General features: G+C 35.0%; 2 protein-coding genes and 1 pseudogene across 2 annotated transcripts; 2 read left to right on the forward strand and 1 right to left on the reverse strand.

Moving 5' to 3' along the window:
• The first annotated feature begins 3,049 nt into the window (after positions 1 to 3,049).
• Positions 3,050 to 6,687, forward strand: LOC9308528 (DEAD-box ATP-dependent RNA helicase 39). The gene is made up of 9 exons (XM_002872413.2): positions 3,050 to 3,777; positions 3,994 to 4,089; positions 4,339 to 4,527; positions 4,624 to 4,764; positions 4,873 to 5,013; positions 5,166 to 5,308; positions 5,404 to 5,533; positions 5,642 to 5,690; positions 5,991 to 6,687. Exons 1-9 carry the CDS (start codon positions 3,088 to 3,090, stop codon positions 6,446 to 6,448), a joined length of 2,037 nt encoding a protein of 678 aa, XP_002872459.2. The 5' UTR covers positions 3,050 to 3,087; the 3' UTR covers positions 6,449 to 6,687.
• Positions 6,688 to 7,221: 534 nt separating this feature from the next.
• On the forward strand, positions 7,222 to 7,544 carry LOC110227410. The gene is given in 1 exon segment (XM_021021504.1): positions 7,222 to 7,544. A coding segment is annotated over 1 exon segment (294 nt). The 3' UTR covers positions 7,516 to 7,544.
• A 1,035-nt stretch (positions 7,545 to 8,579) lies between these two features.
• LOC110227774 lies at positions 8,580 to 10,731 on the reverse strand (annotated as a pseudogene).
• Between the last annotated feature and the right edge of the window lie 4,493 nt (positions 10,732 to 15,224).

Raw genomic sequence — 15,224 nt, forward strand, 5'->3', positions numbered from 1 at the left:
CAAAACACTAATAGAAGCTAGGAAGTGAGAAATTCGTCAGAGCAGAGCATATGAACGAGTTATTTCTTTTGTCATATGAACAAGTTAACCAAATCAAGTGACGTTTAAGCAACATATCTTCATAAGCTATAGCTAAACAAATCCTTAATTGAACCAATCCATTACCAAATCGAAAACAGTAGATACATAGGAGGAGTTTACCAATAGAATCAAATAGAGAGCTGAATAGAAGATTGACCCAGAAATGAGAACGGTCTAGAGTTTTTGATTTTTGATTTTCCTCTTCACTCTTCTGAAATCGAGAACAAAAGATTCAATTTTAAACTAAACCCAAAAAATCTATTTCAAGTAAGAATCGAAAACAAGAGAGAAATGTATACCTTAGTAGGAACTGAGCTAACGCTAATGGAGAAGAAGATCGAGTGAGATCGGAAAGAAAAGAGGAACGAAGAAGAAGAAGAAGATCGAGTTTATTAGTTACTGGTTAAGTTGTTGTTTCTTTAAAAAGGCAATGGCATTATTGTAATTACATGGTCTAGTCGCCGTGTATTGAATTCGGATCGCTAAAACAAATAGCGACTAAAAATTATGAACAACATTTGGTCGCTGTTGCTGGTTTTTGTCGCCATCGACAAGAAAACGAACAGGCCCATAGTGTAAGATCTATTATACACCATAACAAAAGGGGAATATTGTAATTAATCCACATATCACATTCTCACCTTTGTCGCTTGCTAAGGAAAAATAACTCATAGATTTTTTTCTTTTTCGAACAGATTCGCTGCCCCGACTTATACAGATCCTACTGAGATTTTGAGTTTCAAATCAGATCTCATTTGAGCAGAACCTAGACCCCTGAGTTCCAAAAGTCTCTGAAAGTATTCTATTTAACTAACCTTGTTTTAAGTTATTTTTTTTAACTCATTCATTAATAGGCTCAATTTTTTCTTTCTTTTTGTAGCCCATTAAATTTCAGGACCGACTCTCATATTAATGTTTAATCAATTTAGTAGCAAAATATTTGTCAAAAAGGACATTTGTGGCCCTGATTTGTTTTTGGGTACAAAAATTTGAAGTAATAAAGCGATATTTTGACCAAAAGAAGAAAATTATCACAATTATAAAGTTTAAATAAAATAGAATTTTGAATATCGAAAGTTAAAAACTGTTAAAATTATAATGTTGTAGTAGAAAAAAGGTATGAGTCTATTTCTCCTTTTCAATGCTGGATAAAGTTGTCTTCAACACGGCCCAAGACTCCTCCAATCTTCTCAATCGCTCGATTCTCCTTAGAATCATCAGGTATATTTAGAATTTTTACCTATAAAAGAATTTTGCAGAGATAATCAGGTTAGTTTCTCCTAGACCATTTATCAACTGCAACCAACCAACCCGTATAGTTCGAGGGACTGTTATCAAGCATATGGTGTTCGTGTTTATAGAAGAGCTGGACAGATCCATCTTCATTTATGCGACTATTAATTCTTCCCTCTAACTTCCAGATTTTCGGCATCATAATCTTATTTCCAGCTGGATTTTGTGAGGGATGCAAGCCTTTAACAACAAGACTGAGTCAATGATCATCATCTCGCTTCTTCTTCGCTTCAATGAATAACTTCATAGAGCTTCGCTCCGAGCCCATGGTGAGATTTTGTAGAGCAAACCATAAATCATTATCACCCATGATCAAAGAATTTGAAAATCCGATTAACGGAAAAGAATTCCGCAGTCGGCAGAAGGCATATTAACCAAACAGAGTGAAGCGGTGAAGATCGCTTCTAGAATCGCCTAGAGAAAGAAAGAGAGAGAAAAAGAAAAGGTTTTTCTTAGGTTATATAATTAACTATAACTATAATAATAATATCACAATACATAAACTAATACAATATATTATAAAAACTATTTTAAAAATATAAAATATAGAAAACTAAGGGGGGTGTATTGAATTATGGATTTTAGGAGAGTTGGTGGAATTTAGATTTGGAGTGATTTATGAGAATTTTAAAGAAATTTTTAGTGAATTTTGAGAGTTTTAGAATATATTATCATTGATTTGGTGAGATTTTTATTATATTGAATTTAGAAGATTTTGGATTTCTACGTGTGACTTTGCCATCAAATAAAACAATTATCATAAATGACCATATACTTCTTTTTAACCCTTGTCAAAAGACAAAACAAAGAAGTGTAGGTAAGCCGACAAACCATACAAAAACAATGATGAAGACAAGATGTTCCAGAGATCAAAGCTGAGAGTTGCTTCCCTTTCCCAGCACTCTCCAGCATGTTAGCCATTAACATGAGAATGAAAATAGCTTTTTATTGACATCTTTATGAATCATTCAGATTCAGCATATTGACCAAAACTTTTTATTAACACATCTCTTTTGACAATTAGACATGATTGATTATAGAGAGAACGAGTTTAAATGTTTGATTTGATTTTCTAATGAGTAGAAGAATCAACACAACCATAGTTCCATTGCCGGTATAAGAAATTGATTAGCTCTTTAATTTCTGCAAAGCTTCCAACTTACACTATTTGAAGAGGAGGCCATCTACGAATTTCTATTTCAAAAGCTCATGTTGGAGAATGAATTTGATTATGGTGGAGTTGCAGGGATGGAGGGAGGGAGATAGGATCTTCAATTCTTTCGATAGCGTTTTACAATTTTATTATAGGAAGATATTTTTATTTTAATTAAAACCTCTCCAAATCACACCTATAAAGCTGTGATTTTCTTTACCACTATTTTGAACTAAAAATGTATCTAAAATCACCTAAAATCTCTCTCAAAATCCTTTCTTAAATTTTTCAATAACAGTGGATTTGATATAAGTTTTAAAAATCATTGATTGAATAACAAGGGGTTTTAAATGATTTGGAATGATTTTACATAAATTCTAATTTCAATAACATAGGATTTGGAAAGGCATTTAAAAATTATTAGTTGAATAACAGTAAAAAATCAAACTCTTCTAAAGTCCTTACTCCAATACACCCCCTAAGTATAAAATAAAGTTTAACCCAAATCCTCATTCCCAAATCTGTAAAACGGCCCATAATGACTCTTAATAGGCCAACATATGGGCCTTAAAAGGCTTTTGATCTGTTACTATTACACTCCACTTGCAAAAACCTATCTTCTTCTTCTTCTTCTTCTTCTTCTTCTTCTCCATGAACTACAACAACACTTCATAAAACCTTCCGATAAACCTCACAATCTCCTTCCTTCAGTAACAAGAACACGCGCGAAAGCTATGGTAGGAGCTTCAAGAACAATCCTATCCCTATCTCTATCTTCTTCCCTCTTCACTATCTCCAAAATCCCTCACGTTTTCCCATTTCTCCGCCTCCACAAACCTAGATTCCGCCACGCTTTTCGTCCTCTTTACTCCGCCGCCGCAAAAACTTCTCCGACGACGGAGACGAATGTTACCGATCCGGATCAATTGAAACACACGATTTTGCTTGAGAGGCTTAGGCTTCGACATTTGAAGGAATCAGCGAAACCACCACAACAGAGACCGAGTAGTAGTGTTGTTGGTGTAGAGGAAGAGAATAGTATTAGGAAGAAGAGTAAGAAGTTAGTTGAGAATTTTCAGGAGCTTGGGTTAAGTGAGGAAGTAATGGGAGCTTTACAAGAGTTGAATATTGAGGTTCCTACGGAGATTCAGTGTATCGGAATACCCGCGGTTATGGAACGGAAGAGCGTTGTTTTGGGTTCGCATACCGGTTCTGGGAAGACTCTTGCTTACTTGTTGCCTATTGTTCAGGTGCTTAGTGAGCTTTGTAGTTGAATGTTGCAGCATACATTAGTGTTTGGCTCTTGAATTGCTTGTTTGCTAGTGATTTGGTTTGTTTCTTTGTTTTACAGTGTATATAGCTCACTTGGTTTCAATGTTGTGTTGATTCATTAGGGTAATGTGTAGAGAATTCGAGATGGTTATATCGCTATGGCGGTTTATGTTGTGTTGATTTGATTTTTGTAGTTGATGAGAGAAGATGAGGCAAACCTTGGTAAAAAAACTAAGCCTAGGCGTCCCAGGACTGTTGTTCTTTGTCCCACCAGAGAACTATCTGAGCAGGTTTGTGTCTTTACCAAGATTAGTTAGTGCTCTTGATAAATGCGGTTTCTTTGTTTAGTTCGACTATTGGAACAATATGACCCTGTGGTTGCCCGAAAAAAAGTCTTGGTTGCCTTCTTATAGGATGATGATAAAATTGGCGAATGGTTTAATATGTGATTATAGAAGTTTATGCCAGTTAGTTATATATCATTACTGTTTTTAGACAGAGAAATGGCGAAAGATAAACTAATTAGGAGTCTGCATTAGGTTTACCGTGTGGCGAAGTCCATAAGCCATCACGCGAGGTTTAGATCGATATTGGTTAGTGGTGGCTCTCGGATAAGACCACAGGAAGATTCTTTGAACAATGCAATAGACATGGTTGTTGGAACCCCTGGTAGGATTCTTCAGCATATCGAAGAAGGAAACATGGTCTATGGAGATATCACATATTTGGTACGCTCCACTTTATGATCTTGACATTATGTTCCATGATTCGTATGGTTTTGGGATCTACATGAAACGATGAGCAATGAAAATCTTTTTACCCAGGTGCTGGATGAGGCAGACACTATGTTTGATCGAGGCTTTGGTCCCGAGATTCGTAAATTCCTTGCCCCACTGAATCAGCGTGCCTTAAAAACAAATGACCAAGGATTTCAAACTGTCTTAGTGACTGCTACTATGACAACGGTATGCACATGTTCATTTTCTTTGCTATTATCATGATTTATAAAGTCGTTGTTCCATGCATCTTGAACTTCAGATATTAAGGTAGTGAATGAAATTGTGAGTTTTCAGGCTGTTCAGAAGTTAGTCGATGAGGAGTTTCAAGGGATAGAACATTTGCGAACATCAACATTGCATAAAAAGATAGCAAACGCTCGCCATGACTTCATCAAGCTTTCAGGTGGTGAAGATAAGCTAGAAGCACTTCTACAGGTAACATGCATCATTAAGATTCTGATTTATTAAGGCAATCAGACATGCTAGGGTTCTTGTTTGGGTGCAAATGTGTCCCAAGTTACATGTACATTCTTTCTGGTATGCGCTTACGGTACTTATACATTACTTATGCTTTGATGAGAATGCAGGTTCTTGAACCCAGCTTAGCCAAAGGGAGCAAGGTGATGGTCTTCTGTAACACTTTGAACTCCAGTCGTGCCGTTGATCACTTTCTTTCTGAAAACCAGATCTCCACTGTAAATTATCACGGTGAAGTTCCAGCAGACCAAAGGTGGGATTAAAACAGCTTAGCTAAAACGTAATCCATTTCTTGAGGAATGCAATGCTTAACCAAGGTGTAAAATTGTTACTCACTCATCTATCCAGGGTTGAGAATTTGAAAAAGTTCAAGGACGAAGAAGGAGACTGTCCCACGCTAGTGTGCACGGATTTGGCTGCGAGGGGTCTGGACCTCGACGTTGATCATGTAGTCATGTTTGATTTTCCAAAGAACTCTGTAAGTATCTTGGCAAATGTTCCTGCCTATAATCCTTATTCTCTTTTCTCTTAACTTGTTGATCCACTCTTCTTGACACTTTACTTGATTTAAACTTGAATTCCGTAGATTGACTACCTTCATCGCACTGGAAGAACAGCTCGGATGGGTGCTAAAGGTTTGTTTCATACCTCTAGATTTATCACTTGTTAAGACTTTTCGTATTTCAGATTGTTTCAGCTAGGGTGCCGAGTCCAGTTTTCGGAATTTTTGTTAATGAAATATAGAAACAGAATGATAACCAAAACTGAATACTATACGGTTTCGGCTGAGTTCAGTTTTCTTACAAAGCATTTGAAGAATTGTCAAAGAATTTTAGGTTTTAATAGGTTTAATTCATTTTGGTGCGTGTTTGGCTATACTTATTACTTCGGTTATGGTTCGAGGCCCTGAAAGTATTGACATTGTCTCTTTACAGGAAAAGTGACAAGTCTAGTGAGCAGGAAGGACCAAATGTTAGCAGCACGAATCGAAGAAGCAATGAGAAACAACGAGAGCTTAGAATCACTCACCACTGATAATGTGAGGAGAGACGCTGCAAGAAGCCAAATCACTCAAGAGAAAGGAAGAAGCGTTAAGCAGATGAGAGAAGTAAGCAAGCAACGAAACTCCAGAGACAAACCGTCATCATCTCCTCCTGCAAGATTAACAGGTGGGAAGACACCCGTGAGAAAGTCAAGTTCAAGTTCGTTTTCAAAACCCAGGAAAGCATCATCACCTCCAGAGAAATCTTCAAAGCCGAAAAGAAAAATATTAAAAACGGTTGGATCCAGATCGATTGCTGCGAGGGGGAAGACGGGTTCAGATAGACGACCAGGAAAGAAACTAAGTGTTGTTGGGTTCAGGGGAAAGTCTTCTTCGGCAAGAGCCTCTTGATTTACATTCTGGAAACTTGACGAAAGTTAACGTTAGTGGTAAAAGTGAATTATGTTCGGGTTATGATTACAAAAGCGTTAAGAGATGAATCATCTTGGGAGATCATAATATTTTCTTGTATCGATCGATAGAAGAAGTTCACTTTTAACGGCACATCTTCAGACCTGATCTTAGAGTTTAATAATAATAAACTTTGTAAAAAGTGGGTTTAGAACACTTCTCATGTTCTTGGGCTAGAATTGTTTTTGGGCTGATCTTGTGGCGACGTGGAATGGTCTGATTCGTTGCGATTTGTGATAACGAAAATCTTTCAAATATTTAAGTTTTTTTAACTTTGTATTAATTAAATAAAATGTTTGTAACCTTTAATTAATATGTTTGATTGTTTTTTTTGTTTTTCATTTATATCTTTAATGTTTTTTTTATAATTATTTGGAATTGTATTTTGTGTTTCTTTTTATTTTCAAATCAATGTTAATATAAGTTTACTTTTTTATGTTTTCAATTTTAAAACTAATTTTTTAATTAATATACTTTAAAATGTTTTGATTATTAAATTATTAATTCATATGATCTAAATATGTTCTACCAATAATCAATTACTTTACAAAAGATCTTAATTAAAGCTCTTATAATATTTTAATATTTTTTTTCCCTTAAGATCAATCTTCAAAGATGCACCAAAGCATATGCCCTGACATCTATGGTTATGGCGTGGAGAAATAATTTGTTTATTTGTTTATATTAATGTTGTAAGTGTTCAATGGTAAGACATGATTAGTCGAGAGTTTGAGAGGAGGCTAGCACCTCTGTGTCCTTGAGTTCTAGGGGACAGTCCCTGGACCCTAGTGGATGTGAGGCAAAACCGTACGATCAAAGGGGTGGTTGACGGCTACGACACTCTTAGAGTTTCTGGAGGTTGCTGGGGGTGGTCGCATGGCGGTCTGACAGGTTCCCTTTTATTTTTCCGGGCTCGTATTTGGGTTTTGCTCCTAACTATGATAATGATACATGTTCAGAGATTACAACTTTTTTGGTTAGTATATCACAAAGAAACGATGTATTAATCACTCGGTGTGGGATATCTCTACTACTAGCCTCCTCTCAACTCTCCACTAAGGCCTGACTGGTTTAAACGCAGCGGTTGCGGTTGCGGTTGCGGGAGTTTGCGGAAGCGGGCAGTTGCGGCTTCAAGCGTTACCAAGCATTTTGAACGACTGGTTTAGCGTTTGAAAATAGATGCGTTTGCGGGAGTTTTATGACTGGTAAACCAGCGGGTGCGGTAGCAGTTAAATAAAAAAATGACCAAAATAAATAAGAAATATTACTAAAAAAAATAAAAATACCAATATATTATTATTATAATATTAGAAAAATTAAACATGCTTAATAATTAAAACCATAAATAAAGTACTAAATAATTATTCAAAAATAAAGAATTTTTAATACAAGATTATAAATATAGGATTAATATATATTATAATAATTTCAAGTAACGTTTGTTTTTCTTTCTTTTTTAATCCAACCGCTACCGCCCGCAACCGCAAACGCTTGCGGAAATGAGGTTTTGAAATCCAGCGATTTGGAGCGGTTCGAAGCGGTATGGAGAGGTTTCTATGATTGGTATCAACCGCTAACAACCGCAATCGACCGCTAGCAACCGCTAGGCGGGTACTAGCGGGAGAACCAATCAAGCCCTAAGCATATTTTTTCTTATTTTTTGAGCAATGCATTCTCGACTGCATATTTTCCGTCAAAAACCAACATTTAACCGAACGAATATCCACGCCATAAAAGACAAACCCATAACTAATTATAGAACATGACTGAGTAATGCTACAGATTCAATTCAATCCGACTAATAAAAAATCTAGAGGGCAAACCGATAAACACGAGGACATCCACGTTTCCAACATAATCCATAAAGGCTGAAGCTAATCTCAATGCTCTTTCTTTTACCTCGTCAAAACGGTTAATATTCAAAATGGTTAATATTCATAGAACTTGAGTCCTTGTTCATATTTGATAATAAGACCATAGTGGAAAAGTGATGGTATTTTTCTCTCTTATATATATAAAAAAAATATACTATTGATATAATTTCCTTTAGAGTAAAAAGGTGAGAACCATGTCCGATGATCCGACTAATTTACTTAAAAGGAATGACCGCACAAAGGTTGGAAGAATGCTGAGGATACTTTTCCAATGATGCGAATACTTCTTTGTCAAGAATGTGAAAATGGTTGATTTATCATGGTTTAGTATGAGAATGAGTCTAGAAGGTTCTTGAATATTAAGGTTCTTGAATATTAGCTTTAATGATGAGCCCCATTGGATATATTGGAAGGCCTATTGGATATAGTTGTGAAATTTGGTATGGAATTTGGGATGTTGTGAATGCCTACAGAGAATTACATGGCGGTTAGAACCAATAAAGATTTCTTTTTCGATTCATCCTTGAACTCCTTCAAGAATAATTCTTTGCTTTTTTTCCAAAATAATGTTGGTATGTTGCCGTGAACCAAGCAAAAGCAAATGAAGAAAGGACGAGACGAAAGTGACTCGAGCAAAGCGATAGGGATGAAATGAGTAAAGGGTTATCTTGGATTCCCATCACAAAATTGCATACATTCAGCGAGATCTGTCCCTTCTTCACATTAATCTTAGCCCCAGTTGTAGCTAAGAAAGTTCTACCAAAGATAAGTGGATCTTTGGGTTCCTCATCATAGGCCAATACCACAAAGTCAACATGTATTAGGCAGTCTCCTATCTTGACAGGAACGTCTTCGAGGATACCTTCAGGTATTCGCTTTTGAACGATCTGCTAATAGAAGATTGATATGTGTAGGCCTATAAGCAGTCCTCCCAAGTTGTTCAGCAAACAGACTAGGGCATGAGGTTAATGTTGGATCCTAGATCACATAGGGAATGAGTAAATCATCATGTGGAGATCGAGCAATCGAGAGTCAAATCCCATAGCAGTGGCTTTATCCTGGTTTTACTACCATGCGTCTTATTCAAGTTCCCATAGATTTGTTGAACACATATTTGATGCTCTATCTTGGGTAACTCAAGCTTAGCAACTTTGATTAAACCCTGAAACAATAGAACAAACATAAGAAATCATTACCATTCAAATGAAAAGAAAAAACAAAACAACAAAATATATTCTACCTTTTGCCTATCTGAGATCATGATGAAACCTTCACCATCACTTAATCCAAAGTCTTCTTTCAGCAGCTTCACAAACCAAACCCAATTTTCTATGTTCTCTACTTTCACCACCCCAAAGCTATAGGATAGATACGATTGTTTGCATCCCTAACTAATGCTACCAATAACTACCCCTTCACTTTCTTCTTTAGAAAACAACCATCAATATCGATTAGAGGCCTACAAGAGTCCTTCCATGTCATTCTAAGGTTATGAAAACAAACATAGAACATGTTGAGCATGTCTTTACCTTTATCATTCGTTAGACATTCAACCTCTACATGTGAATCTTTGTTTGCATCAAGTATCTCAGTCGCAGTCCCTTAGTCTTGCAAATTAAATTGGTCATCGTACTCCTTCTCAATCCATTGCATTGACTTCTTCCTCGCAGACTGACATTGATTCCTAGTGACACTGATCTTCCATTGTTTCTTAATGATTTCTTCAATTTTCATAAGCATATAGAATTCAGGATTATCTCTAATCTTATCAATAAATAACCTAGCTATATGAGACACCTTAAACATCTCACATTTTCTATTTGGGATACATCTATGCTTATCTATGAACTTCCTAATCTTCCACATTCTATCGTTCGGAAGAATTGTGGCATATACTTGCCAATCACATTGTGCTCCATCTTCCTTACAATCAAAACCAACACATTTGAAGCCAATTGTATCCTTATCTTACATGTATTGCTTCAGATTGCATCCAGTTCTGAGAGTGTGATCAATGACCGCCTCTTTGAAAGCAACTCCACTGAAAAATGTTAACTTATCGTACAAATGGCCATCACCGTGCCTGATATGTGTTTGATATCTTGCTGGGTCGTCGCTGTTTTCTTCAGTATCGCTCTCCGGGTACACATCATGGCAGATCGGTGGTTCGTCGGTCCATTCCTTCAACATTTCTTCTGTGTGAAATTCATCTCTCTCTCTCTCTCCGGCTTCAGGATCGACATCACCAATAACAGACGGGTGATGCAGGACTAACAACATCTACAAGATTTTGAGCAGCAAATCGACGAGTTTCGATTTTTGATTTCTTAGTTTCCGGGGTTTGTCGATTTTGGGGATTTTAGATTTTAGGGTTTTCGATCTGGTGATTTGGGGTTAAAATGAATGTTATCGTTGTAATAGGATATACTCTGGTTATAATGAGATTTAGATGGTTTATTTATCTGTTAAGTATACATTAAACCAATTAAAACCAGCACTGTGGGGTTATAGATCTCGAACTTTTGATTATGGGGGAATTAAGCTATTATACTTTCATTTAGTGGAGAAATAGGTATTTAACTTCCATTTCATGGACATATAGACAGAGGTCAAAGAACGGATTTTATCTGGCGTGATGCCATACTTTTCATGGGAAAATATAAGAACAAGAACCTCAGAATCAGATAGATGAAAAAGATGATGGTTCTAGTTGTTTGCATAAAAGACGAGTTTGCCATTTAAGGTGATGATAATAAGAAAAGGTGAGTTCAAACGTCCGACTTTGTGGTCAACAACCAAACGCTCTGTCCAGCTGAGCTATTCCGGCTACTTGTTCTATTATGTGTATGTTAACTTATAATTTCGATCAAATTATGGGGTTACTTTAGACGAATACATTGCAGTACATTTGTTTTTTTTTTTCACCCAAGATGCAATGCCAATCGGCTCCACTAAATGAAAAAATAAAACAACAACTGGTGCTACTAACTTGAATATAACTATATTATCCAATTAATCAGATTTTCAAATTGATTTTTTTTTTACTTGTATTGGATTCAAAATCCACTTATATAACAGAACCGTATAAGACATGGAGTGATTGGTGTCACAATTATAATTTTGGAAAAAAAACTCGATTTGATGGATTATTAGGCTGATGAAAAATAAGCTATAGATATGGAGTGATTGATGTCAGAGTTAAATATTTAAATGAAATATCTTAGTTATTTCCATTTGAATCACCTAGCATCAGTGTTCAAGAAAGCGCTAGGCGCTAAGCGGGCGGTGACCCAATGCCTAGCGCCTAGAACGCCTAATCGGAGCCTAGGCGACTTTTTTAGGCGGTTTAGACGTTTATAACATAAAATATTATAAATATGATATTATATATAAAAGTTATATAAAATATCTATATAAAACTAAAAATTATGAAATTATAAACAAAAATTAGATAAAACATTTATTTATATTTATATTAAACAATATATGAATATTTATAACTATATATATAAATAAAACTCTAATTAAAATTGAAAAAATACATTAAACAAGATCTGTGTAATTTTAGGCGGTCAAGGCGGTTATCTAGGCGTTGCATAAGAGCCTAGCGCCTAGTCGGGGCCTAGACGACCGCCTAGACCGCTTTTTAGAACACTGCCTAGCATACAATCAATAGTACAAAAGTAAAAGAAGATTGGACACTAACTTCTTCTTCTTTTTTTGACTTGTACATGCAACTTAGCCAATAATGTAGAAGTCGAAAAACCCGTTATTACTAAGAAGTTAGCATCCGCTTTAACACCGATCTTCGGTACAATATTTTTACTAATGTAAATAACATATATAAACAATGACAAAAAAATATATAAATTAATTTATATATATATATATCATTTAATTACTATAAAATTTTATATTATAATATATATTTTCACCAAAAATTGTATAATATATTATCTATATATGAAACTTACTATTTATTATATGTTCATCTGTTATCGTATGTAATATATTGCAAAATTTTAAAATTCATAAACTTAAATTTAAATCTATAATATTGAACTAACTTTACCAATCAGGCTTTTTAACTCTCTCTTTTTTGCCGTCTAACTTCATTTAAAACCAGAGTACGATATCAAAATTACAAAAAACATTGTAATTCTTCATTGTTTAAAGCTAGATTACAAAAAATACAAAAATTCCTTTGTCGGCTTAATGATTCCCAAGAAAAGTCCCAACAAATGCTTCTTAATCGGCTCAATCTTCTTGCCATATATTAGATGATTTTTGAAGATTTATCTCTTGACCTGATGCACCCCCATACAACTTTAAACAATGAAGAATTTAAGCTCCTTCTTTGAAATTCAAGTCCTTAGTTACCATTTAGAGATTTTTAAGGAATGTAATAGAATTGGATTGAATAAAATTAATACATCAATTAGAGATTTTTAAGAAATGTAAACAGATTTTCAAATCCAATAAATTCTATTAAATCCATTAAATTTTAAGGAATGAAATTCTATTAAATTCTGTCAAATTCATTGGTTTCAAATTTTCAATAACCCCCTTATATCAAAGTACGAAGAGTCCTCCGAAAAAATCCTCCTAAAGAAAGAGAAAATGCTCCGAATCTAGCGAAATGAAGAATGTGAGTGTTTATTTTCTTTTGAAAAGAATTAAAGTAACCCAGAAATTGATTTCTAAATGTTTTTTTTCTTAGAGATCAAAATCAAAATTGAAGAGAGATTGTCGAAGAATTCGAGTGATTAGCGATTACAAGAATGCTCCCATTCTCTTTCATGGTTTTGACGTTACTCTACTGATCCCCATGTTTTAGAGCCATCTCCAATCTCATGGCTATTGGGGAGAAATTTCTGTTGAGTTTGTTGTATCAGATGGAACAGCTCCCGCTAAGATTAACTCGAATACTGACGACAACTTAGAGGCTGAACAGTATAGAGACGGATAACTCTTTCTTACCGATTTAGAAAAACGTGAGTTCATTTCCTTTGATTCAATTCTTTATTTGATAGTGATTAAGTCTGTTGATAATGATTAAAGTTTATCTTGTTAATTCTTCAGCTGACACCAAACAAGCATCGAACGATTACATCAACTTAACGATGCCGGATTGGCTTGATTTATATGACAATGAACTGATAGTTCTTGTTGGTGGCAATCGCGACTATGTTCCTGTTCATAAAGATTTAAAAAAAAACTAAGGCAGAGACATTCAAGTATATGTCATCTACCCTGAGTTTCGAACTGGAGAGCCAATGATGGAATTCATACGTGATCAAGCAGATGGATCTACTCCCTGTTCTAAAAATCCCGGTCTATCCCGATTACTCCCCGCTTAATCGCTAGATCCATCCTCTCCGCCTCGATTAATGACTAACCCCTTAAAAAAATCAGTCACCCGATTACTCTCCGCTTTATCCGATTAATTCTCGCCTAATCCGATTATTTTCCGCCTATTCTTACATATCCCGATTATTTTTTAATTGCAAGTATAAAACAACTTTTTTTTTTGTTATTCAAACATTTGAATTGGAAGTTTGTGATATTTTACAATAATTTATGTTCAAATTTTAATAAAAATCATAAATTTTTAATAAAAAATCATAAAAATTTGCCTTAAAATATATTTTTATGTATTTACTACAATTTTGAAAACAAAATTAATATTTTTAAAATATTAAAATAACCCTAAAACTAATCCCTGGGAGCATCTACTTCGCTCTGCCGGTGGAAACAATCTTGGGAACGGCGGAGGTGGAGTTGACCAAGACGGAGACGGTGGAGGGAACGGCGGATCTGACGGAAGATCCTCGGGAAGCAGAGGAGATGCTTAGTGTGCTTCACCAGTTATAGCGTCAACCTCTATGCCCAAAATGGCAAAGACGAAGGTGGATTTTCAAAATCCACCAAATCCTCTTCCATAGTGGTGGTTAGCTTGAACTGTCAAGGACTTGGAAGCACCCTTACAGTTCCAAGATTAAAGGAGATTCGCTCAGAATTCTTCCCAAACATTATGTTTCTCATGGAAACCAAAAATCAAGATGATGTTGTTTTCATGTATTTCAATCGATGGGTTTTGTTAATAAATTTACAGTGCCTCCACAAAGTCTGAGTGGAGGGCTGGCTTTATTTTGGAAGGATGATGTGAAGATTGATATTCTCTCTTCTTCTCAGAACTTCATTGACACGAAGTTAAAATTCCAGCAAGTTGAGTCTTTCATTACTTTCATGTACGGAGCTCCACAAGTGGAGAATAGAGTGGGAAGGGATTTCTGCTCTAGGAGCTGCTAGAGATGAAGCCTGACTCTTAACATGCGATTTTAACGAGATTCTAGAGAACACAGAAAAGGTGGGCGGACCAGTTAGAGCCAGTGGCGGAGCCAGAAAAATGAGTTATGGGGGGTCATAATGTTTTTTTATTTTATAAATAATAGTTTTATTAGAAAAAATATCATTGCAAATATTCATTTTTAAAACATTTTCTAAAAATTATAAGTGAGCATATGATTGATCTTTAAGATGAATATATATATATATATATATATATATATATATATATATATATTCATATTTTTTTGTAAAGATCTTTGTAAATATTTGTAATGACATCTTTAATTTTTTTGGCTACAAATATTTATGTTAATGACATTTTTGAAGAATTTTATTACCGACATTTAGGGATTGATTTTTTTAAATCAACTTATTCCAAAAAGTAATTCAATCAAAAAGTATTAAATTATGATTGGATTTCTTTAAAGAAGAATCAAAGGAATGAAGGCTATAACTCGACGTACTATGGTACGGTAAAGGACTTCACGGGT

The sequence above is a fragment of the Arabidopsis lyrata genome (genome assembly GCF_000004255.2).
Source record: "Arabidopsis lyrata subsp. lyrata unplaced genomic scaffold ARALYscaffold_6, whole genome shotgun sequence".
Lineage (NCBI taxonomy): Eukaryota > Viridiplantae > Streptophyta > Magnoliopsida > Brassicales > Brassicaceae > Arabidopsis > Arabidopsis lyrata.